The following is a 27,114-nucleotide window of genomic DNA, read 5'->3' on the forward strand; positions in this document are numbered from 1 at the left end:
GAACTGTTGGAAGACGTTGGGGGCATTGAGCTTCGACAAAAAGACCTAACTGGGTCTTACAAGAAAGGAAAGAAGTTGTCCTAGACCCTTGAGTCTCTGGCTGGGTCTAAAAATTAGATTGCCAAAGCCAGATTACCAGGAAAAAGCTGTGTAAAAAATTACACAGTCATGTAATAGAAATTTTACATGACACAGGAGCCTTCATAAGGAAATGAAGACCTGAAGAAATGGCTAAACTGGAGTGTTTGAATGCTAGATGTGATGAAGAGTGGAGAGTCACAGAAAGAGGTGACAGGATAAAGATAGGAGTAAAGTGTGGTAAACTGGGGGAACTTAGCAAGACCTGGTCATGTGGATCCCTCTCTGTATCCATTGTCTTCAGAAATGAGGATGTTTCTTTCTTCCTGGTAAAGGGAGGGCACCTCTCACATGAGGGTTATATGACCTGCTTCAGAGAAAGGACAGAAAATCCTTCCTGCTCATGTCATTTCTCAAATCCCTTCAGCTTGAAATATTCAATAGGCCAAGGTGTCATATTTTGTGGAAGCGTGTCCTGAACCCCATTTGTCTCTTCAACTATGTCAGACCACCTATATCAGATCTACTTGGAGATTTCATAAAAGATGTGGATTCCCAGATCATACTCCAGACAGGAAATCAGAAGCTCTACAGTTGGGGTCCAGGAATCTATATTTTAATAAGCTCCTATCGTGATTTTGACGCACCACAGGGTTTGAGAACTGCTGACTTAGGGGAACATGATAACTGACTGTTACCAAATAGATAGGAGCTGATTTGTTCTCTAAAGCCCAGAGTGTAGAACTGGGTTGGATGCAGAGATGATGATTTTGGTCAAGGTTAGGAAGGACAAGGCTGTTATCAGACATTTAAAAACACAAAATAGGTTGCCTCCAGAGTCAGAGAGTGAATTCCTAGACCCTGGAACTGTTCAATGGGAAGTGGGGATGTGGATGGACAAGGTCAAGAATATTGCCAAAGGAATTCTAGTTTTAGCTAGGTACTTGAACTAGATGGTCCTTTAAGTCTACTTCCAATAAAGATGCTACGTTGACTTGTCTCTTGGCCTAAAGAATTGCTTCTGTGATTTTAAAACTGATGTGTATCATCAACACTATACTGTTACTGTAGCAAGTCTCAGGTTATTATCATTGTATCTGGATAAATTGGAAGACTTAAAATTTCCCTAGGCATTCTGTTTGGGGCTCTTAGAATTTCAACTATGATCTCTTTCACAGGATATTCTCAACATACCTGAACAATGGTTCTCTGAGTAGTCTCCTGATCAGTAGTATCAGAATCACCTGAAAACCTGCACACATGCCCCCTACTAATCAAAAACTCTGCAGGTAAGGCTCAGCAATCTCTGTCTTAACAAGGCCTCAGGAGATTCTTACACATGAGAAAGTTGAAGAACCACTGACTTATTAGACAAACAGAATCCCAGGGAAGTGAAGCGACTTGCCTACAATGACACAACCCATCTGAGGAAAGAAACTGGCTCCTATGTCTCTTCATGGTCTTTTCTCTTTGTTTCGACCAAATGACTTTCTGGAATACATCACTTTCCCCTAAAAGGTCAATTAATTGCAAAATCCATCCTAAAGAAATTCTCAACACAAGTTTAATATGTAAGACTGAGCATTGCTGGCAAACAACTGGACACAATGTCAATATCCACCAATAGAAAAATGGCTACATGAGGGAGTTAAATTTTAAATTTTAATTTTAAAGAGGGAGTTAAAAAAGAATGCACTGGAGCTATGGAACAACATAGATTTATCTCTAATACATATTGTTAAATAGAAAAGGAAGTTGGCAAATGGTGTAAAATATGTGATTCTAGTTAAGCTAAAAATGTAGGGTTTTTTCCTCTTTCTTGATCTCTCTCTTTCTTCCCCCTCTGTGTGTGTATGCACATATATGTGTATTCTGAAAGGCTAACACTACCAAGAATAACAGTAACTACGTAGGGAGGGGCCATGATGCAAGCAGGATACTGGGAAATGGAATTTGGGATGCAGAAAGAAAGACATTAGACTTATATGTAATATTTAAAAATTTTACAGGAAAAGGTATTCACACATTATTTTTGCAGTTAAAAGTTAATTTCAAATATTAAGTACAAATTTTTTAAATTTTAATTACAATGTGCCTATATCCTGGTCAAAGAATCATGTATCTACTAATTTGATTATATTACTTACATCTAAGTAGATACATCCCCAATCAGGCAGCAAAAAGTATCAACCCTTTTCTTATTTAAAAATATTCCTTGAGGGAGCCCTCAATCAACATTAGTGACCACCCAGACTGTCTACTCAGATATCCAAAATACAGGGCAATTATCGGAACAATTCAACCCATATAAATAATTTTCTCTTAGGTCGATAATGGAGGGAACTGAGCTGTTCTGGCTTGGATAATTTGATAATTACCCCCAATTGCCCATTTCCCTTTAGTGTGTATGAAAATCCAGTTTTAGTTTTTTAAGTTCTTTCTTATATTTACCATAAGCCCCTTTAATTTTTTCCCTCCGTGTTTGGTCTTCAGTAAAGACAGAACAGCTGGCCACCATCTGCTACAAAAAAAAAAGCCATTATATCCATTATATTCTTAGGAAGACTCCTAAATTTGGGCTTTGGGATAAGAAGTCGTGGAAGTCCTGAGATTGTAAATTCCTTCTAATTCAATATTACTACAGCACTCAGCACACACAATAGGTGCTTAAGAAATGTTTCTGATGCTGCTGCCGCCTCCACATAAGCATTAAATGGGAGGCCTTCTAAAGAAAAAAAAAGTGGGAACTCAAGATTGAGGCTGAGTTTATTCACAAATTTGTAATAGAAAGTTAAACTTTAAACTGATCTATTTATAGCTAGTAAAATTATTAATTTTTTTCAATTGAATTCTACAGACTGATTTCACAGTGAATATTTGGGTTGTGTTCAATTGTTTCATTTAAATATTTTGAAGATGGACTTTGGAATCAGGTAGACTTTTTAAGATTTTATTTCAGAGACAGAGAGCGCAAGTGCAAGCACAAGCAGGGGGATGGGGCAGAGGGAGAAGCAGCCTCCTTGCTGAGAAGGGAGCCCGATGCAGGACTCGATCCCAGAACCCCAAGATCACAACCCCAGCTGAAGATAGACACCCAACCGAGCCACCCAGCCGCCCAGGAATAAGGTAGACTCTTATTTCATATCCTGACTCTATAACACATTATCTGTGTGATTTTGAGCCAGTTTCCTCATTTGTAAAACTGAAATAATTTCATGTATTTGGGGGGCTATTACCAGTGTTAAATAAGGATGATGTCTTTTTTTTTATAAGCAGGATTTATTTTAGAGAGTGAGCGAGTGAGAGAGCATGTGGCGGGGGAGGGCAGAAGGAGAGGGAGAATCCCAAGCAGACTCCCTGTGAGCTTGGATCCTGATGCGGGGTTAGATCTCAGGACTCTGAGAACATGACCTGAGCTGAAATCAAGAGTCAGACACTTAACTGACTGTGCCACCCAGACATCCCCAAGTGAGATGATGTTTGAAAGCACGAGGATGAAGCCTGCCATCAGCAGGTGGTTAATAAATACCCCTCTCTCCTGTCTTCCTTCCCTTTGACAAAAATGTTTTTTTCTCTTCCCCAACCCAAATGTATATGAAAAAGTGGCTAGCAATCTTTCCTCTGAGTCATCTCTAAACCACGTTGCTCAGGGGTGGGCAGATATTTATTGTAAACTGAACAGAACATGCTAGAATGGGTATGAGGTCAACTGTGGGTCAGCTGATGGACTGGGCAGTGGTTTCCTAGGGCACCGTGTTGGGGAATTCCAGGGCCGCATCGGGGCTGTGAAGGCCATGTGTCTTGGCTGAGGAGCCAGGTCCGCAGCTGGGGCTAGAGAGAGACGTGGTGCTCATTTGCCATCTCTGTGCCAAGTTTCCTCACATTCTCCTTTCTCCTCTTCCACCTTCTCTCCTTTTCAATTCATTATTTTCCTTATTCTTGTTTGTTTTTGCTGCTTCATCATTATCATTATCTAACATAACGTAGTCCCACTAAATTGTTTTAAGGAACCTCCAATCAGGGACATAGAGTTTTAATTCAGCCACTAATTTTCACCGAGTAAGCCAGGCAGCCGATCCAAAGGCCCAGAGTGGTGGGCTCCTCAACTGCATCGATATTGTCTAAGACCTCCGTAACATCTTTCTTCTTGGTTTCCTTTGCTATTTCTTCCTGCACTGTTGCCACAGCATTGGCCACTGCCCACTGTGTTTCTATGTCCTCCTGGGTTGTTTCCTATAACTGAATTAGCTCATGAGTCTGCCCACAGTGCAGACATTAAAAAAATCAGGAAAGACAGCTTGTTATTATTACTGACTCCACTCAGCACCTTTGGAGAAGAGTGTGATTGTTATTACCTCTCGTCTCAACTTCTCAAGTCACCACTACAAATTTCAGGCTGAATTTGCAGAGCTATCAACTATAGAAAGGATTTTTCCAATACTTGAATAGTGAAAGATAGCTGTCAGCAATGTGGGCTCCATGAGAAAGGCAGGACTTTAAAAGAATGGGTTTTGGGATTTGAATCATCTACAGCCTTAGACAAGTTGGGAAGAACCCACAGCCCAGGCAAGGCCAATATGAGCCCATTCTGCCCCCTAAGAATAGAGAGAGGTGGTCACTGCCTCTCTGAGAGACTGATACTGCCAACCTCCGAGAGGTGGGACCTTAGAGAAGCTGCTTCATCTCTCTGGCCTCAGCCTCCTCATTTCTGAAATGCAAAGCTGGACTAGGCTACTTGTTGGAGTCTTTCAATGATATTATAAAAGGCACTTTTAAAGTTTGTTTGTTCATTTAGTACACTAACCAAGATTATAAAAACGGTAAATATAAGAGTGAAGAGAGAGAAGTCATCCAAGGTCTCACCTACAGAAAAGGCACGAACACATACAGGTGGGGAGGAGTGGCTGACCCATTCTCTCAATTAAACACAGAACAATGGGCAGTAATGACAGTATACAAGGACAGCAGTTGTTAGAGACCCCTCCAGAGAATGCCACCACTTCATTGCTGCCCTTAGAGGATAAATGCAGAGACTGTTCACAGGAGTCTGCAATGTTTACTCACAACATTGAAGCTGCCCATTATCTTCCTTGCATATTCACATACTGTGTCCCCCACTACCATGCAAATCAATTTGCAGGGAATCGAAGATTCTGTCCACTTTGCTGCAAATCTACTAGTTTATCTGAATGGCACACTAAGATCTATTTTATGTCAGGCTCTCACCTATGTAGTTATAGGTAAAAACAAAAGAAATTCAGGAATGTCCTGTGAGAGACAAGGCATGATATCACCATCCTAGCTCTTGGAGGATTTGTGCTTTCATATTCACTGCTTAATACTCAGAGAAAAAAGTAGAAGCTTTATTCTTTGAAAATTGAAACTTGGATTTCAGCCTTTCTTGAGATGTCTGGATTCTTTTGTGAGTTGATTTTTCTCTCAATTCGTCCTATGAGCCAGTGCTAACCTTGGCTCTCTGTAAGGGAAAGTCAAGGACCCTGTCCTCCGGTGAAGTTTTCACAGTGATAACTGATGATATTCAGTTCATTTTGCAAGAGCTAAAAGAATTTGTTGCAGGCTTAAAATTGCAAACGCACCTTTCATAGCAATGGAATTAAAGGGCTTTCAGTATCTTGCCTGTTTTTACTCAGGCACTTCTGTACTTGTTGCTAGTTCTTCAACTACCATCTTGAGGAAGAAGCTGGGTAGCAAGGAATAAGAAATGAGTGGGTTGTGGGGAACTGGAAGTATTTATTCAAATTCACTCAGCCTCTTAGTTATTCAGTTACTCCTTCATTAAATTAATAAACATGAGGTTTCTTTTCTGTGATAAGCATAATTAACATCTCTCTCATTTCCATTCCCACTTCTTCCTGCCTAAAAGAATAGTAGTTTCTATCCTTTGGGTGAAATTATTCCCAGTCCCAGGCCTGTGCCCTACTTTTTAAGCCCCTCTCTGTAGCTAGGAATGATTACATGACTCTGTTCAGGCCAATGAGATGTGAAATGACTTCTGGGAAAATGTTTTCCTTTCTAATAAAGGGTGGAACAAATATGGTTGGCTTAGTCATTCATCTTGCCCCTTTCTTTCTTTGAATAAAGACATGATGTCTGGAGAGGCAGCAGCCCCCTTGTGACCATGAAACTATAAGCCAACCCACATAGTAAAGATGGTAAAAAGGAATGAAAGGAGGTCAGAAGGCATATTCAGGTCCCTGGTGACATACCTGAACTAATATATATATATATATTTTTAAAGATTTTATTTATTTATTTGAGGGAGAGAGAATGGGAGCTAGAGAGCATGAGAGGGAAGAGGGTCAGAGGGAGAAGCAGACTCCCCGCCGAGCAGGGAGCCCGATGTGGGACTCCATCCCGGGACTCCAGGATCATGACCTGAGCTGGAGGCAGTCGCTTAACCAACTGAGCCACCCAGGTGCCCCTGAACTAATATTAAAAGTAGCTTACCTCTTAATTTCTTTTTTGAGAAACAAACAAACCTATTTGCCACTCGTTTTCAATTTGGGATATTTGGTCGCCAGGGGACATTTGGCAATATCTGGAGACATTTTTTTATTGTCACGACTTGGGGGTGGTCAGGAGGTTACTGGCATCTTAATAGGTAGGAGCCAGGGATGCTATTATACATTATACATTCTACTAGGCACAGATACAGTCTTCCCCAACAAAGACTTATCCGGTTCAAAATGTCAGCAGTGCTGAGATCGAGAAACCCTGGTTCAAGCACTAAATATGTTCGTTATTCACAGTCAAATGCATTCCTGACTGATACACATTACCTCATTTGGGAAACACTAAACATACATCATGGAACATGCAAAATACCAGGCAAGATGCTAGAAGTAAAAAAATGAGCGAGGTCCACCCCATCCCCACAGAAGTTTACAGTCTAATGGGATAGACGGACATGTTTGGTTAAAAATAAAAGCATATGTTCTAGGAGATATGGGACAGAGGATGGAGCAACTACCAGGCAACTCTGCGGAGCTCAGGCAGGCTTCAGAGGGAAGGCTACTGGGCTAGAGATTGGGAGGTGGGGGGGAGGGGCCAAGTAGAGACTTTCCACCGGAGAAAAGAGGAGGTGTGAAGGCCAACCTTGTGCATGGGCCTGGAGGGTCCAAGGTCAGACTGACAACAGCCTAAGGTATGGGAGAGAGAATGGTGGGGAAAAAATGAGAATGGCTGGCTGGTGCTTGTTACAGAAAGCCTTACCTACCGAGCTAAAGGCTTTGGACGTTATCCTGTAAGCAATGAGGAGTGGGCACAGAATTTTATTCACAAGAAAGACATGATTATATTTTTGGAAACATAACTAGTGGCAGTGTAAGGAATGTCTAGTAAACTAGAGTAACTGGAGTTGGAAAGACACATTTGGAGGCTAGGCAAAAATTCAGTTGAGAGATTACCATTAGTATTCTGAAAAGTACAGCAGGGAGTAATCAAAAGGAAAGAATAAATGTTTAGGATGTTCTGTGTCATATGTTCTCTTGTAATTCATCCCCTCAACAAAGGTACTTTATTCTTATCATTTTTTTTTCTTTACCATTTTTATTTATTTATACTCTAAGGGGAAAGACACACAAAACTCCTCACTGAGGGCATCTCCAGAGTTGACGAATTGACTTTCTTGGATTTTAGAGCAATCCTTTGAGACCCAGATATTCTTGCCAGGGGAGGGTCTAGAGTGAGTCTAGACATCCAGACATTTTTTAAGTTGACCTTGATTTTCAAGTCTTTCATATTTGGGGACTTTGACCCTTAATTTTGTACTCCTTCAGGGTTTTTCCAGAGTGGTCCCTGGATGAAACCAAGAGGTAGATATACATGTCTCATTAGCCACTCACCTACAGGGCTTCTTAGCTCCTAGCCATGAATATATCCTCCCTGTTATCAAGAGAAAACGTGTAATGAGAACCTAGCTACATGGCAAGTTCCATACAAGGTGCTGAGAACACAGAGGAGGCACATTCTTGCCTTCCGCATCATTGGGTTTAGAATTATTTGTTCCACATTTTTTGAGTACCTACTCTGTGCCAGGCATATGGAGACATAGCAGATATATGGAGACATTCATAAAGGCAGAGGTATATAAATGACTTTTTATGAGACAGTTCTCACCAGGGCACTGTGATTCTTCACAAATGTTCAGAAGCAACAATTGTGTCCATAATCCTTGGCATTCACAAGGCTTCTCTATAGCTGCTAGAGATTCTGCTACTCCTTGGAAGGTGGTATAAAATCAGGTAACTCATTAACAAAAAGGTCACACCAGAACCAATACAAAAGTCCTAATAAGTGTGGTTCCTTTTAAAGATCACTCATTCCCCAACTCCTTGGGATGTTGTACGCGCTCTTTGCCACAGACATTTCAAGGACTTATTTTTAGAATCTATATCTGGACTTCCATTTAAAAGCCTCAAAGTTGGGCACCTGTGTGGCTCAGTCGGTTAAGCGTCTGCCTTCAGCTCAGGTCATGATCCCAGGTCCTGGGATCAAGCCCCGTATCAGGCTCTCTGAGTCTACTTCTCCCTCTCCCTCTGTGCTTGCTCCCTCTCTCTTGCACACGTGGATGTGCCCTCTTTCAAATAATAAAATCCTAAAAAATAAATAAATAAAAGCCTCAAAGTTGGTAAATTTTTGTCATGTACATGTGTTAATTTTCAGAAATAGCTAAAATTAATTGAGTCAAGTCTAATAGGAAAGGTGGTCATACTGGGTGTTCCCAAAAGTCAAATAAAATAATTGTGTGCTTAGTTCTGAAAGAAGCTCCAAATAAAATATACTTTGCATAACAGCATGGTTTGTTGGAAATAATGTGTGTTTGTTTCTGCAGCTGCTGAGAGGATCACCCCCACCCTCAATGATTATGAAAAACTAGTATCTATTCCATTAAATCACACATTTAGACTCAAACTCTTCTGTGTATTAATTGTACATTTTTTCTGTCACTGCCAGGGAATTCAACAAGTTTACAATACTTCAGTGATTTCATTTTAATTACAAAGGGAAAACACAGGAAGAGAATAATGAGAAATAGTAAACTACTGAAAGGGAAGATCTTAAAGAAAATTTAAGGTGTTATGTACAGTAGGGAGATCTCAAATAGTCCTGGGACTACAGTATACAAAATCCCACATGAAAGACAAGTAATCTTTCTAAGGTGGAAATTCCCTTCATCATGGGGTACAAAACTGATGTCCTGAGTCAGGGGAGTAAATGTTATTCTGTTTAACAGATATTGATTTAACAACTGTTATGAAATGCGTCCTGGGAGATATAGTTCTCCCTCCTGTGAGCTTGACTGTGGGAAGTGGGCCTTTCTGGAAGACTCAGAAGCCAAATAAGGCCAACGAATCTGCATGCAATCCCTGAAAATCTTCAGGATGTGGGTTCTGTGTAATCCTGCCTTCTCATGCAGATAAGGAAATGTCAAGTAACTTGCCAAATACTATATCCTAAAGTAGATTAGAACCCTGATCTCATTACTGAATAGCACTGTTTACTGCAATAGTTTAATAAACAAATGATAAGACTTTGAACTGAATGTGCAGTCCTATTTTACAGACATTTGCCAGAACACATCCCAACACGTGCTGTCCGGTGTTTGCCCCAGTAGCGACTTTCTGCCCACCATGCTTCAGAGCCCAGTGACCATGAAGCCCATGAATATTCAATTGTTTTCTGTGATGTCCCTCAACAGTATGACTTCAGGAGGCTTCAGCTGAAGTCACTGCCAGGTGACTTCTTCCATGCCTATGTGAGAATAGATAAATACTTCCAACCCACATGGCCCCATGGATGAGAAGGTGTTAGGAACAGCCTCTCTCCCCCAAGGCTTCATGAATGGAAAATAGGAAGGGCACTTCCAAGTCATTTTGCCAAAAAATTCAAAGATGATGGGGTGAGGAGGTATTTTAGGTTTGGCCAAGTGGCAGATTTGGGTGACTTGGGGAAATATTTCCCCATTCTGGAACCCGATAACATAATCCCCCAAACGCTGTCTTTCAGGATTCAGTCCCAAATGCCAGAAAATACAAAAAGGTAAAGAGTAACATAAAACAAGTTTTTATCTTTTATTTACCTCTACCCGATAAACCATGAATGACTCTGTTTCCTGCCTTTAATTGTTCTGTCTGCATATTTCCGCTAAGAGTTTACAAAACAGCACTCCCAAACAGGAAGATAAGAGGCGCACCTATTTGTTGAATAACATCAAGGAAGAAAACTGCTAACTCATCTATTTTGTTGTTAAATTGCTCAAAAGGATCAAAATACCAATTAACTTGCTGGCTCAGAAATCTTTGATACCTTTGGATTTACTGACATTTTGAAATTCTTGTTCATATTTGCCTAATGGCTTTCTGATTACAAACAAAGAAGTGTCAATCTGTTTAGCATTTGACCTGTTTTCTTAAATATTTTTATGTATTCCACACTTAGTGGCTAAAAATACTTGACGAGTCGCATTCATGTGCTAAAATAGTTTTTCTTGTTCCACCTCCAAATTTAAGGGGAAAAAGGAGCTCAAAGACACTTCTTTTTTTTTAAAGCCATTTAGTTATTTTTTAATTTAAAAACTCTCACTGTAAGGAAATTTCTTTGCCCTTTCTTCTCCATAGAATGTAATGGCATTGGAAGACTCGATGAAGCAGGATACCATATTGGAATCCATTCTTCCTGGAGAAAAAGTTGGAAAAATGACCTTGTGCATAAGTTTCAGAAAGGAGGTAAAAAGAAACTAAAGATGGCTGATGGGGTGCAGATTTTATAATAGGTTTTAATTTTCTTCTCTGGATGTCCTCAGATAGCAGTGTATCTCACAGGTGGCTTTTTGTTATTGTTAACAAATAAAATAACTATTTGTTATTTCCTCACATTTTACAAAGTTTTGTAAAAATTCTACCCGTAATCACATGATACACAATGCATCCCTCTGGCCATTGTATAGAAAAGAATAGGTTTGGGCGCCTGGGTGGCTCAGATGGTTAAGCGTCTGCCTTCGGCTCAGGTCATGATCCCAGGGTCCTGGGATCGAGTCCCGCATCGGGCTCCCTTCTCCTTGGGAGCCTGCTTCTCCCTCTGCCTCTCTCTCTCTCTCTCTCTCTGTCTCTCATGAATAAATAAATAAAATCTTTAAAAAAAAAAAAGAAAAGAATAGGTTTTCACTCCTAGATAAAGTCAACTTCTGGGTCTAAAAAGCTCTAAAACAATTTATTTCAATAAACATTGAATTCCACGGACAGAGGAAATTAAAAGTGTGGATGCTGAAGACCGCGTGGGTTCAAATTTCTGCTCTACCACTTACTAGCATGGGACCTTGGGAAAGTCACTTATGTTTCTTTCTGTGCCTCAATTTCTTCATCTGTAAAATGGGAATAATAATTCAGCCTACCTTACAGGGTTGTTCTGTGGATCAAATGAGATTATACATCTAGGACATTCTAGGTGCTATGTAAATGTTAGCTATCCTATTACATCATGCCATTGTTTTAGCCTGAGAGAGGATTTGGGTACCTGGGTGTATTCACATCCACTGGAATCTTGACCCACTTATGGAGGAACACTTTGATCATACCAATTAAGTATCTGCAGGCTCTGAAATCTAAGGATATATGTAACTTACATATCTATGGACGTTTTTATTTTTTAAAAGTGATCAGAAGGGTGCTTACTCTGTCCTTCAGAGCACTGCAATTTAGTTGGAGCACAATAAAAATGCAACATTTAAGCAAGTAAATGGTAGCTGGTAACTAGCCAATTAAATGTTAGGAGGCAAACAAGCAGGAGGAGCAGTCCCAGGGCACAGGGAGAGCCACAGGACAACTATATTTAACATAATGTATTTCCCAAGATTCTGGCCTGACCTTTTCACAAACTCTTCAAAGAGGATGCGGTGGGAATACCCCTGCCTGCGGATGCTGACTGTCTCCAGGATCCCTGTGGAGCGGAGCTGGGCCAGCACACTCTCTCGGGAGAACTTCAGGGCCTCTCGGTCATCATTGGGTTTAATGCAGCGCACAAAGTGGGGCTGTCCGACCACCATTTTGGAGAGCAGATCCATCAGAGAATACTACCAGGGGAAAAAAATATACATGAAATGAGGTTACCACAAACATAAGGGATAATTACAACATAGGCCCACAGGGACCTTTAGAGCAGTTTGTTGGCTCGTAAACAACTCACAGACCTTTATAAGGCCAAAAAAGAAACCAGCAATTGGGGGTGATAATATAGCTTCTGATGAGTACTTATAGCTGCCTGTGGATTAAAAACCACTTTTTAAACATCACCTAGTGCCAGGGCACCTGGGTGGCTTAGCTGGTTGAGCGTTTGGCTCTTGATTTCCCCTCAGGTCATGATGTCAGGGTTGTGGGATTGAGCCCTGCGTCAGGCTCCCTGCTCAGCCAGGTGTCTGCTTGAGATTCTCTTCTTCTGACCCTCCCTCCTACTTGCACTCTCTCTCTCTCTCTCTCAAAATGAACAGATGAGGGGCATTTAGGTGGCTCATTCAGTTAAACATCCAACTCTTGATTTCGGCTCAGGTCATGATCTCAGCGTGGTAGGATTGAGCCCTACAGCAGGCTGCTCACTCAGCAGGGAGTCTGCTTGAGATACTCCCTCTCCCTCTTCTTCCGTCCCTCCCCCCAGCTCATGCTCTCTCTCTCAAATAAATATTTAAAAAATAAAGAAATCAAATAGATGAATCTTTAAAAAATAAATATCACCGAGTGCCGAGCAATATCCCTATGAGGCAGAAACTTAGCTGTCGAAGAACATGCTTGGATCACCCTGAACTCCATTGCCAGAACCAGCTTGTGTGGTATTCTAACACAGTACTCTATAAACCGTACCTGTAATTTAAAAGGTCTAGCTTTTAGGAAAGGGGCCAGTTGCTTCTTCAGCCTAAGAACCATCAGAAAGTCTAAGCAAATCCTACCGATATCACTGGTAATGAAGCAGAAGAGAAACAAGAAACAGAGAGAAAAAGGCAGAGAACACAAGAAAACTGGAGAAAAGGAGACTATCATGAAGATCAACTAACATCCGTCAAGTGGCTGGCAGGGAGCTCTCCCCGAAAGAGGGCACAGGGAAAAGCAGAGCAATGCTTGTGTGCAGACAGCCTCAGTTGCTCCTCAGGGGTGTCCACCTTTGGGACTTCTCTGTGGACACACCTTCAGGGGCAATTACAAGCCACACAGGAAATCAGTCCCATTATTTCATAATCACACCTCCTAGTGATTGAAAATGGTATTACCTAGCTTGCTGCTATATTGTTTCCCAGAATTAACATTTGGGGAACACCAAACTGACTGTCATGGGTATATTTCTGAAAAATCATAAGGCAAAGATGGCTTCTTCTGAGAGAGGGACTCTAGGATCCTGAAGATGATCTCACAGGGTTGTTCAGAGCCTCCAAATCCCACGGGATGGGGACACACACACACACACACACACACACACACCCTACGACACTAGGAGGATACAGCCACTAAAGGAGACAGGACCAGGGTAGTTCTCAAGATAAGAAATAAATGGCAATTAGAAATGTCCAACCATGAGAGTGATGAAGCAGGAGTTGAATATTCACCTGTTAGAGAAGTTGTAGCAAGAATCACCACAAGGATGGAGTGCTGGACTCAAAGGCCTCTGGGCCCAGTTCACACCCTCTGAGCCCAATTTTAGTCTACTTCTGAAGTACAGCTGACTAGGTCAGATTTCTTGGCTTTGGATCCTTCTTGAACCTGCTAGCTTTCCATGGAGCCTTCCACCCATGGTGCTGGCTCCAAGGTCCTGTCCTTCAGCCTGCCTCAGCAACTCTAGCTCATGACCACTTGACCTCCCATCCCTGCTGAGCCCTTCCTATTGCAACTCCACCTACAACCTGAGATCAGTAATTCCATCTTTGGCCTTTTAGCATCTCCACCACAAAGCTGCCTAGACCTTAGCTCCCAGGGGTACATGATCTCTAAGGGGCTTCCAACCCTAGTGCTTTATAATTTGAAGATAAACAAATTTGTGCAAATAGGTAAAAGGTGTCTGCATCTTATCTTTCCTATATAATGTGCATTTAACAGAGCCCTTCCAGGTACAACGTTTTTGCTCAAAGGAGTCATTTTACTAGATGAAATATCAAGAACTGGGGCAGCAGAGATGGGAAATAACTGGGTCTGGCAATGGGTCAATTTGATCTAGGAAAATAAAGTTAAAACTAAGATTCCCTTGGAATCTGAACTTGATAAGCCACCTTCTGGAATTTTATTAACTATTTTATTTCTCAGTAAATATGCTGGAAAAGCGGCTGGTTCCAGTAGCTTTAAGGTCAAGGAGCAGTTCAAATGCTAAGAGGGCCCCCTCTGTAGATGCATGGAATTTCATCTGATCTTTCTGAAATCAGAGAACATTATACTTAGAGGTAGGTTCACCACTATAATTTTTCTCTCCCCACACTCCCACCTTTCTTAACTGACTCTTGTGCTTTGCTCTTATTTCAGTGATTCCATCATATCTGGGCCTCTCATGGGAAAGGTTGGGAGTCCTTTTTGGAAAGAGGCAGAATATAGATCAAAAAGACTCTGTACCCGGAAATAAGAAGCCATGGTCTGCCTCTTCATGTTGGTGGTTTCTTCTGGATGTCGTATCACCTCCAGAGTGTCCACCTAAAGCAGAGATAGAGGGAAGTAATTTAAGGATATAGACATTTTCTGGCTTTTCCAAAATCTGAAAGGCTTTTTGGTTAAATACCTGAGGGACCTTGATGTTTAAAACATGATAGTGAATACTGTGGGAGAAGTTTTAAGACATATAAAAGAAAAAGAGAATTTGCACTGTTCTACCCACTTGAGAATGGACCACCCTCTGCAAAGTACCATATGGTCTCGGTATAAATACCCATCACTATTATTTCTGTATTTCTTGATGTTCTAATGGGCCCCTGTTAAGTTCTCCAATAAGGTCGCACGAGACCAAACCATTTCTTAAAAGAAAAGTGGGCAACAACCCATGAGGCTGGGTGATTATAAAGACATGGGCTCAAAGCCCAGGTTGGACCACAGGGAATTAGATGAGCTCCAGTCACCTCCTGCCACCCTCCCACATCCCACAGTTCCCACATGCTCACTGTAGAGCAGAGCTTGAGATACACCTGTTCCCAATCATCTATCCCAACTACCTAGGCTGACTGGAAGAAATTTATGAATGAAAACAATCGTAGGAAACAGCCTGTTTTGTTACTGTACCTCAACAATAAAAACACTGCTCCTGCACATACAAGCTATTTGGTTCGCAAAGTGCGTGAGACACATTTTAGCACCAGCCTCTGCCGTGGCAGCCTCCCATCTGCTCGGAACAGGTGGCAAGGGGATGAAGCAGGAATGTTTGAACTGGAAGATGCCGCTGTCAGCAAGTGTGTTCTGCTTGGTGGACTGCTGTCCAGGCGGCCACCTCCCCATGGGGTGAGGATGTCTGCAGCCTTGTTCAGTAAAAGTGCAAAGTGGGTGCTACAAGGGGGGAGGGCACAAGGGTGGGGGTAAATAATGAAGCCTCCCTCAAGGGGTATTTAGGAGACTGTGCAAAATGGAAGGAAACGCTTCAACTGGCTTAAAGAATACAGCTTTGTTCAAGAAAGGGAATAAATGGGGAGCTAAGTTTTCAAAAATTAGAGAAGCAACCCAAATAGTGAGCGGGAACATGAGGCTATCTCTGCGTGAAGCGATGTCTGGGGGCAGTGCAGCTTCCTTTTCTAGGCTGCATGTTGGATGCATTCCCAAAGCCATCAGTTCATTTACATGCAGCTGAAGCTATGGTACAACTGCCTCTAGGTTTGACTTTTTAATTTTTTTTAACGAGAAAGGAGGAAATGAAAGCTTGGTGTTGAGCAGGAAGGCTGTTCTAATATAGAAAAGGGAAAAACAGACACTACCACCCGCCCCACCTGCAGAGACTGTCTTGCACTCTCTCCCCGGGCATCTGCCAGGACCCACTGAAAGTCCTCTTCGCCCATCCCAAGGCTGTTTGGAGGATGGTACTCAGAGCTGGTGAGGTTTGGGGCCAGCAAATGAGGACTGAAGGAAAGAGGATCTTGGCTAGGGTCTGCCTTCCGCCAAATTGTAAATTCTAAGTTTTCCTGAACTTTTTTTCTCCTTACTTTCTTTCCCCTCAACTTGACCTTTATATACACACACACACACACATTCTAAACTTGGAAATTTCTCCACCACTTCCTTTTATTCAGAGATCCTCCCTGAAGAACCCTGTCTTACTTTGAACTTTACTTTTCCTCCCTCATTTCCCTCCCTTTTTATTCCAACTAGTCAGTGAGTGTCAGCCCTTCAGGCTCTAGGGCACAATAAAAGGGCAGCTTAAAAACTCATCTGTATTTCTCTATTAGGAGGATTTACCTGTTAGATTCCCTCAGAACATAGAATGGGCCCTTGGCATTTGAGAATTTAACAGTTTAGTGATCAGAAAACCCTTGATAGATACTGTGCTGAGACATAATTTAAAAGGTACAATAAGTACTGTTTTCAAAATCACTACTTGTCCTCTGCAGCAAACTGGAAAAATTAAGAATGAAGCACTAATTTGCACTCCAAAAGTTATAAAGCTGATGGGCTCCCCTATCTAACCACCCACCATAACCAAGTTCTGTCCTTCTACTCACATACAGAATAACTCTTGGGAAGGAAGTAAAAACCTATCTGGTATTACATACAGCCTGGAAGTGCTAATGCTCGTCCACAGTTTATTACCTATATATTTAGTACTGCATTTTAAAGAACAAACAACATGCTATTGAGGTATTTTCTAATTTAAGAATTGAAAGGTCTTGTTTTGGTCAAGGATTTCTTATATAGTCACAAGGAGTGGATGTGAAAGAGGGAATTTTGGACAAGGGACATAGCAGAAGTAGAGTCTCTTGGTCCTTCAAACTAGGAGACTAGGCACAAACCTCACCTCTGTCTGCACCAGGTCTACCAGGAACTCTAAGGAACTCCAAAAAAATCCAAACCAAAACAGAAGTGAAGGTTGTTGTCTGACCTAAAAGTTTGTTATCTTGAGCTAATTTAGTTAAAAGTAGCTTCATTTTTTTTAAAGATTTTATTTATTTATTTGAGAGAGAGAGAATGAGAGAGAGAGCACATGAGAGGGGGGAGGGTCAGAGGGAGAAGCAGACTCCCTGCTGAGCAGGGAGCCCGATGCGGGACTCAATCCAGTGACTCCAGGATCACGACCTGAGCCGAAGGCAGTTGCTTAACCAACTGAGCCACCCAGGCGCCCAAAAGTAGCTTCATTTAATTAAAAAAAAAAAAAAATCTTTCAGAAAGAATCCAGAAGGTAAATTCCATTAGGGATACCATCTAGCATATAGTTCTTCTCAAAGATGGGAAATTCACAAGAAACAGTCTTCCCCAGAGGATCTTAAAAGCTTTTACCTCAGATGGGGGAAAAGACACTAGAAAAGCTTTCCTGGGCTTAGAGGATATATGCTATAGAACACAGAGTTTTGGAACTGGGCATTCCTGGTTCAAATCCTAGCTCCTCCACTTACTACCTGTGTGGACTTGGACTTGTTATTCAGCTTCTCAAAATCTCTGTCTTCCTTATTAGGAAAACTGGTTAGTAAAAGCAACTGCTTTGTACACATGCAAGAAGTGTATCCGTTCGTGATGAATGTCAAAGATGCAGGGTTTTCTTCAATGGCAGATGGCAAGTACTAGCACCCATGCAACACAGCAAGGAGATCTTTTACTTATTGGCAGAGAAAATACTTCCAATGAAACCAATTTCAAAATGATCAGTAGAACCAATATTCTGGATCAAACCATTGTCTGTCTAACCCAGTATCCTTTCTCCTCCAATGCCAATTTATACAATGATATAAGTCAGCTAGAGCTGAGCAAGCCTGCTTTCTGCTCACGTGACAAATGTCCTGCCCAATTCCTGTGAGAGGCGCTGGTTAGTGTTCAAAGTAGTCCTGAGTAAGCTTTACAAATTGTAATAGAGACTCCAAGTCCACAGGAAATGAGCAAGCTTCAGTATATGCATGGCCTCCACACATGGAGTTTTAGATGGTTATCAAAACATGAATAATAAAACATCTACTGTTCCCCAGTAAAAATCATTGTAATAACCATTTTGCCTATAGTATGCCAGTAAGGTCTCAAAATGACCCTATGAGGTAAGTATTATTATTATTCCTACTGTACATATAAGGAGGTTAAGGCTCAGAGATTTTAGGGAAATTTTCCAGAGTCTTGCAGCTAGTAATTGGCCATGCCCACCTCTGAACCCAGTTCTGTGTGATTCCAAAACCTTACTTTTTTTAAAAATTTTATTATGTATGTTAATCACCATACATTACACCATTAGTTTTTGATGTAGTGTTCCATCATTCATTGTTTGCGTATGCCTCTTAAACATTATATACTGCCTTTCTATGTGATTTGATATAACTTATAATATGGGTCTGAAAGCATGGCATTATTAAAAAGACTTGCCTCATCTGTCAACAAAATTTACTCTATGATAAAGACATAGATTCCAAGAAGTCTCATAAACCATCTAGATTTCAGCAATAAATGAAAAACTGAAAGATTTTTTTCCTGGTCTCAGTAAGTGCCCACTATTTGCATCCTGAAACCTCAGAGGTGCTTATATTCATCTTCCTGACAACATCTTTAGTCAAGAATTTTTACTGCTATCAAGTGATCCATCCACCCCTTAAGGAAAAAAGCCCTACAGCGTCACTCCTCTCAAAGCCTCCGCAGCCCTCAATGGAAAAGCAAGACTGGCTTGACACCATCCATGTGTCATAGTGTGGTGGTGCAGAATGTGTTGGAAGCCTGCTTTCTAACAGACCACCTGTGTTATTTGACCTTGGATAAGGCAGAGAAAAACTGCTTTTTTATTGTTGTTGTGACGCTTATTTTCTAGTGCCTTAACTACAACTTTCAACTCATCTTTCCTCCAAATGAAAACAAATCACGAGTCATTTTCATCTCACTGATACACATTATTATGGTAATGATGTAAATATATGCCACATACTAGAGGGCACATTTGTCACATACGCAAGGTCTGAACAACAGGAGGCAGTGTAGAGAGAGGTAACACTGTGCTGACATTCTGGGTGTGGAAGGCAGGGGAACAGGGTCCTGGCAGAATCCAATAGCCACAAAATCAAATTGAGGAAAAGACGGTAATGGGGGCTGATAGAGAATATTACACAGGAGTCTTTAATCTTTTTGTGTCATGATCCCTTTCAGAGTCTAGTGGGAGCCAATGACTCCAAAAAAACAAATACAGCTGATCCTCATTCTTTGTGGATTATATATTTGTGAATGTGCCTACTTTTTAAAATTCATTTTTAACCCCCAAATCAGTGCCTACCATGCTTTCATGATTATTCACAGACATACAGAGTGGTGAAAACTTTGATCACCTGATGTACGTGTTTCCAGCTCAGGTTGAACAAGGTGATGCTCTGCCTTCCTGTTTTAGCTCTCATGCTATACGCAAGTGTCCTTTTCCAGGCTTATTGAAGTGCCATGTGTTTTGTGTTTTTGTACTTTTGGCTAGTGATTTCAGTTTATAATAGCCCCTAAGCATAGTGCTGGAGTACTGTCTAGTGTTCCTAAGTGTAAGAAGGCTATTAAATACCTCTTGGAGAACATATGTGCATTAGATAAGCTTCATTCAGGCGTGAGTTATAGTGCTGTTGCCCCTGAATTCAATGACACAATACTGTAATTAAAATATTATTTTAGGGGCTCCTGGGTGACTGAGTCGGTTAAGCGTCCAACTCTTGGTTTTGGCTCAGGCCATGATCTCAGGTCCTGAGATCGAGACCTGCATTGGGCTCCATGCTCAGAGGGGAATCTGCTTGAGATTTTCTCCCTCTCCCTCTGCCCCCACCCCGCTCGCATTTGCTCTTGCTCTAGTTCTCTCTCTCTCTCTAATAAATCTTTTAAAAAATAAAATATTATTTGATACAAAGAAATACTGCATATAATTATTTATAAGAAATATATATTAAATGATGTGCCTTTAAATAGAAACACACATGAAACAAGATTATGTACTAACTGGTTGACAACAACGTTGTGAGCAGAAGCTACCAGGAACCTAACCACGTATTTTCCCTAGGACAATGCTTCAGTATTTGCTGATTGAGTGTTCACAGCAACTTTATAGAACATAATTTCATGAAGAATAAGAATCAACTGGATTTACAAAATTTTACATGTAATAATATCAAGAGGCTCTTAGAACCAATGAAACTCCAATGTAAATCTCTTCTAGGGGCCCATATAATCCACGTTATATAGTCCTAATATCTTGCCACAAACTCACAAGACTGAAAAGTAGAGTAATACATGTAGTTATAATAGCAACGTGGGTATAAAAATTATTGTTAACAAAAATTATCTGAGTCCCTATTACATGTAGGTAAGTCTTTCATTCTCAAAGAAAGTTAAGTATACATATATATGTTTGTATCAATTCTGAGATAATATTCAACAGTATTCCATGTGGCTGAATTTATTATTCTTTATTAAATAATAGTCAATTTAAATAAAAATATGAAAATTCAGAGATGTGATCTATTTATTTTATTACTCCATCACCTTTTAGATAATTGGATTTTGGCGTTAGTATATACAATGAACATTAACCAGCCAATCAATCCTTGAGATCCTTGCCAAACATAAGCTGGAAGGATATAACAGTTAAAAATATTTTACAGTGGAGGGGGGCGGAGCAAGATGGCGGAGGAGTAGGAGACCTGGATTTCCTCTGGTCCCAGGAATTCAGCTGGATAGGGATCAAACCATTCTGAACACCTACAAACTCAACAGGAGATCGAAGAAAAGAATAGCAACAACAATCTGAACAGAAAAGTGACCGCTTTCTGGAAGGTAGGACGTGCAGAGAAGTGAATCTGAGGCCATATTCGGGAGGATAGACGGCGGGGGAGAGGGCCTCCGTCGGCTGCTTCTGGCAAGTGATAGAGCCGCGGAGCACAAAATCGGAACTTTTAGAAGTCGGCTCCGCTGAGGGATGTCGCTCCAGTGGCTAAGATGGGGGTGGAACCCCTGCAGGACAGTGTGGTCTCAGGACCCTTGGGGTCATAGAAAGACTGGGGGTGCCTGAGTGCAGCAGAGCTCCCAGGTATCAGAGTGGGGAAGCCGGCTGCAGAGACGGAGCTGAGGCACGGGCTCTCAGCTCGGGGTTGCCATAAACTGTGATCGGCGACACAGTCGGGCCACTGCTCCTCCAGCAGGGACCCAACAAGCAGCAGATCCGGGGAGGAGCCGCGCGGGAGCGCACCGCAGGGATCTGCTGGGTTTGGAGACTCCACAAGGGGTCGGGTGCCAGAGATAGAAATGCTTGGTCACAGGCCGGTTGAGCACGGAGTGCGGCCGGAGATGGGGGAGACAGGAGTGACTGACTGCTTTTCTCTGGGGGCGCACTGAGGAGCGGGGACCCGAGTTCTGGGCTCTTCGGGGGCAGAGATTAGGAGGCCGCCATTTTCACTGTTGTCCCTCAAAGCTGTACGGAAAGCTTGCAGGGAACAAAAGCTCCTGAGAGCAAACCCAAGCAGATTGCTTAGCCCGGACAGGCAAGGGCGGGGCAATTCTACCTCCGGCAAGGACATTTGGGAACAACGGCAACAGGCCCCTCCCCAAGAAGATCAGCACAAACAGCCAGCCAAGACCAAGTTTACTGATCAAGGAGAAGGCAGAACTCCAGCACTAGGGTAATACTGCACATAGAATTCATGGCTTTTTTTACCATGATTCATTAGTCTTTCAAAGTTAATTTTTTCTAATTGTTTTTTTTTTTGAATTTTTCTTTTTCCCTTTTCAACCAACATCTTATCAATCCCTTTTTTAAAAAAATTTTTTTTATTTTTCATTTTTAGAGTCATATTCTATCCCTTCATAGTAGTTACCCTTATTTTTGGCAGATATATATATAAGTTGTTCTCTCTTTAAAATTTTGAGATAGTTTCTTCTAACATATCAAAATATACCCTAAATCTCTAGTGTATGACTTTGTTCTAGTCTCCTGCCTGATCACATTTCTCCCCCCCCTTTTTTTCTTTCTTTCTTTCCTTTTTTTTAATCCTCTTCTTTCTTTTTTCAAACATCTTATCAATTCTTTTTTAAAATTTTTTATGATTTTCACCTTTACAGTCATATTCCATCCCTTCATCATATCAACCCTTATTTTATACATATATAAGTCTTTCTTTCTTTAAAATTTTAGGAGGCATTTTCTTCTAACAGACTAAAATACACCCAAAATCTAGTGTGTGGCACTGATCTATGCACCAGCCTGATCATATGTGATCATATTGTTTTGTTTTGTTTTGTTCTGTTTTTGTTTGTTTTTATCTTTACCTTTTTTCTTTCTTTCCCTTTCTTTTCCCCTGGTTTCAGGTCTTTTCTGATTTGATTAGAGTATATTTTCTGGGGACATTGTTAACCTGTTAGCATTTTATTCTCTCATTCATCTATTCTCCTGTGGACAAAATGACAAGACGAAAAAAATCACCTCAACAAAAAGAACAAGAGGTAGTACCCTCTGCCAGGGACCTACTCAATACAGACATTAGTGCGATGTCGGCCCTAGAGTTCAGAATCATGACTTTAAAGATACTAGCTGGGCTTGAAAAAAGCATGGAAGTTATTAAAGAAACCCTTTCTGGAGAACTAAAAGAACTAAAATCTAACCAAGTCGAAATCAAAAAGGCTATTAATGAGGTGCAATAAAAAATGGGGGCACTAACTGCTAGGATAAATGAGGCAGAAGAGAGAATCAGCGATATAGAAGACCAAATGATGGAAAATAAAGAGGCTGAGAAAAAGAGAGATCAACAACTACTGGATCACGAGGGCAGAATTCGAGAGATAAGCAATACGATAAGACGAAACAACATTAGAATAATTGGGATCCCAGAAGAAGAAGAAAGAGAGAGAGGGGCAGAGGGCATATTGGAGTAAATTATAACAGAGAACTTCCCTAATGTGGGGAAGGAAACAGGCATCAAAATCCAGGAGGCACAGAGAACCCCTCTCAAAATCAATAAAAATAGGTCAACACCCCGACATCTAATAGTAAAACTTACGAGTCCCAGAGACAAAGAGAAAACCCTGAAAGCAGCTCGGGAGAAGAGATCTGTAACCTATAATGGTAGAAACATTAGACTGGCAACAGACCTATCCACAGAGACCTGGCAGGCCAGAAAGGACCGGCATGATAGCTTCAGAGCACTAAACAAGAAAAATATGCGGCCAAGAATACTATATCCAGCTAGGCTGTCATTGAAAATAGAAGGAGACATAAAAATCTTCCAGGACAAACCAAAACTAAAGGAATTTGCAAACACAAAACCAGCCCTCCAAGAAATCTTGAAAGGGGTCCTCTAAGCAAAGAGAGAGCCTAAAAGCAGCACAGACCAGAAAGGAATACAGACAATATACAGTAACAGTCACTTTACAGGCAATACAGTGGCACTAAATTCATATCTTTCAATGGTTACCCTGAATGTAAATGGGCTAAATGGCCCAATCAAAAGACACAGGCTATCAGATTGGATTAAAAAACAAGACCCATCGATATGCTGTCTGCAAGAGACTCGTTTTAGACCCAAAGACACCCCCACATTGAAAGTGAAGGGGTGGAAAACCATTTACCATGCTAATGGACACCAAAAGAAAGCTGGGGTGGCAATCCTTACATCAGACAAATTAGATTTTAAAACAAAGACTGTAATAAGAGATGAGGAAGGACACTATATCCTACTTAAAGGGTCTATCCAACAAGAAGATCTAACAATTGTAAATATCTATGCCCCTAACATGGGAGCAGCCAATTATATAAGGCAATTAATAACAAAAGCAAAGAAACACACTGACAACAATACAATAATAGTGGGGGACTTTAACACCCCCCTCACTGAAATGGACAGATCATCTAAGCAAAAGAACAACAAGGAAATAAAGACTTTAAATGACACACTGGACCAAATGGACTGCACAGACATATTCAGAACATTCCATCCCAAAGCAACGGAATACACATTCTTCTCTAGTGCCCATGGAACATTCTCCAGAATAGATCACATCCTAGGTCACAAATCAGGTCTCAACCGGTACCAAAAGATTAGGATTATTCCCTGCATATTTTCAGACCACAATGCTTTGAAACTAGAACTCAATCACAAGTAGAAAGTCAGAAAAAACTCAAATACATGGAGGCTAAAGAGCATCCTACTAAAGAATGAATGGGTCAACCAGGAAATTAAAGAAGAATTTAAAAAATTCATGGAAACCAATGAAAATGAAAACACAACTGTTCAAAATCTTTGGGATACAGCAAAGGCAGTCCTGAGAGGAAAGTATATAGCAATACAAGCCTTTCTCAAGAAACAAGAAAGGTCTCAAATACACAATCTAACTCTACACCTAAGGGAGCTAGAGAAAAAACAGCAAATAAAGCCTAAACCCAGCAGGAGAAGAGAAATAATAAAGATCAGAGCAGAAATCAATGAACTAGAAACCAAAAGAACAGTAGAACAGATCAACGAAACTAGGAGTTGGTTCTTTGAAAGAATTAACAAGATTGATAAACCCCTGGCCAGACTTATCAAAAAGAAAAGAGAAATGACCCAAATCAACAAAATCATGAATGAAAGAGGAGAGATCACAACCAACACCAAAGAAATACAAACACTTATAAGAATATATTATGAGCAACTCTATGCCAGCATATTAGATAACCTGGAAGAAATGGATTCATTCCTAGAGATGTATCAACTACCAAAATTGAACCAGGAAGAAATAGAAAACCTGAACAGACCTATAACAACCAAGGAAATTGAAGCAGTCATCAAAAATCTCCCGACAAACAAAAGCCCAGGGCCAGATGGCTTCCCAGGGGAATTCTACCAAACATTTAAAGAAGAATTAATACCTATTCTCCTGAAATTGTTCCAAAAAATAGAAATGGAAGGAAAACTTCCAAACTCGTTTTATGAGGCCACCATTACCTTGATTCCCAAACCAGAGAAAGACCCCACCAAAAAGGAGAACTACAGACCAATATCCTTGATGAACATGGATGCAAAAATTCTCACCAAAATACTAGCCAATAGGATCCAACAGTCCATTAAAAGGATTATTCACCATGACCAAGTGGGATTTATCCCTGGGCTGCAAGGTTGGTTCAACATCCGCAAATCAATCAACGTGATACAATACATTAACAAAAGAAAGAACAAGAATCATATGATCTCTCAATAGATGCAGAGAAAGCATTTGACAAAGTACAGCATCCTTTCTTGATCAAAACTCTTCAGAGTATAGGGATAGAGAGTACCTACCTCAATATCATAAAAGCCATCTATGGAAAACCTACAGCGAATATCATTCTCAATGGGGAAAAACTGAGAGCTTTCCCCCTAAGGTCAGGAACGTGGCAGGGATGTCCACTCTCACCACTGCTATTCAACATAGTATTAGAAGTCCTAGCCACAGCAATCAGACAACAAAAAGAAATCAAAGGCATCCAAATCGGCAAGGGGGAAGTCAAACTCTCACTCTTTGCAGATGATATGATACTGTATGTGGAAAATCCAAAAGACTCCACCCCAAAACTGCTAGAACTCATACAGGAATTCAGTAAAGTAGCAGGATATAAAATCAGTGCACAGAAATCAGTGGCATTCCTATACACCAACAACAAGACAGAAGAGGGAGAAATTAAGGAGTTGATCCCATTTACAATTGCCCCCAAAACCGTAAGATACCTAGGAATAAATCTAACCAAAGAGGCAAAGGATCTGTACTCAGAAAACTATAAAATACTCATGAAAGAAATTGAGGAAGACACAAAGAAATGGAAAAACGTTCCATGCTCATGGATCGGAAGAACAAACATTGTGAAGATGTCAATGCTACTTAGAGCAATCTACACATTGAATGCAATCCCCATCAAAATACCATCCACTTTTTTTAAAGAAATGGAACAAATAATCCTAAAATTTGTGTGGAACCAGAAGAGACCCCGAATAGCCAGAGGAATGTTGAAAAAGAAAAGCAAAGCCGGCGGCATCACGATTCCGGACTTCCAGCTCTATTACAAAGCTGTCATCATCAAGACAGTATGGTACTGGCACAAAAACAGACACATAGATCAATGGAACAGAATAGAGAGCCCAGAAATGGACCCTCAACTCTATGGTCAACTCATCTTTGACAAAACAGGAAAGAATGTCCAATGGAAAAAAGACAGTCTCTTCAACAAAGGGTGTTGGGAAAATTGGACAGCCACATGCAGAAGAATGAAACTGGACCATTTCCTTACACTACACACAAAAATAGACTCCAAATGGTTGAAAGACCTAGATGTGAGACAGGAGTCCATCAAAATCCTAAAGGAGAACACAGGCAGCAATGTCTTCGACCTCAGCCACAGCAACTTCTTCCTAGAAACATCGCCAAAGGCAAGGGAAGCAAGGGAAAAAATGAACTATTGGGATTTCATCAAGATAAAAAGTTTTTGTACAGCAAAAGAAACAGTCCACAAAACCAAAAGACAATCGACAGAATGGGAGAAAATATTTGCAAATGACATATCAGATAAAGGGCTAGTATCCAAAATCTATAAAGAACTTACCAAACTCAACACCCAAAGAACAACTAATCCAATGAAGAAATGGGCAGAAGACATGAGCAGACATTTTTCCAAAGAAGACATCCAAATGGCCAACAGACACATGAAAAAGTGCTCAACATCGCTCGGCATCAGGGATATCCAAATCAAAACCTCAATGAGATACGACCTCACACCAGTCAGAATGGCTAAAATTAACAAATCAGGAAATGACAGATGTTGGCGGGGATGTGGAGAAAGGGGAACCCTCCTATACTGTTGGTGGGAATGCAAGCTGGTGCAACCACTCTGGAAAACAGTATGGAGGTTCCTCAAACAGCTGAAAATAGAGCT

General features: G+C 40.9%; 1 protein-coding gene across 2 annotated transcripts in view; it reads right to left on the reverse strand.

Moving 5' to 3' along the window:
- Positions 1–27,114, reverse strand: part of MYO3B (myosin IIIB) — a 382,159-nt gene that overhangs the window by 139,554 nt on the left and 215,491 nt on the right. For both annotated transcript variants that reach the window (XM_088022122.1, XM_088022121.1), the window contains exons 23-24: positions 14,679–14,756; positions 11,964–12,169 (exon numbers count right to left, since the gene is read on the reverse strand). In XM_088022122.1, coding sequence (XP_087878248.1) covers positions 11,964–12,169; positions 14,679–14,756 — 284 coding nt within the window. The remainder of the gene's footprint in view (positions 1–11,963; positions 12,170–14,678; positions 14,757–27,114) is intronic.

This window comes from Eumetopias jubatus, unplaced genomic scaffold, assembly GCF_037043125.1.
Source record: "Eumetopias jubatus isolate StellerSeaLion01/CBP00866 unplaced genomic scaffold, mEumJub1_p1.0 scaffold_3, whole genome shotgun sequence".
In the NCBI taxonomy this organism is placed as follows: domain Eukaryota; kingdom Metazoa; phylum Chordata; class Mammalia; order Carnivora; family Otariidae; genus Eumetopias; species Eumetopias jubatus.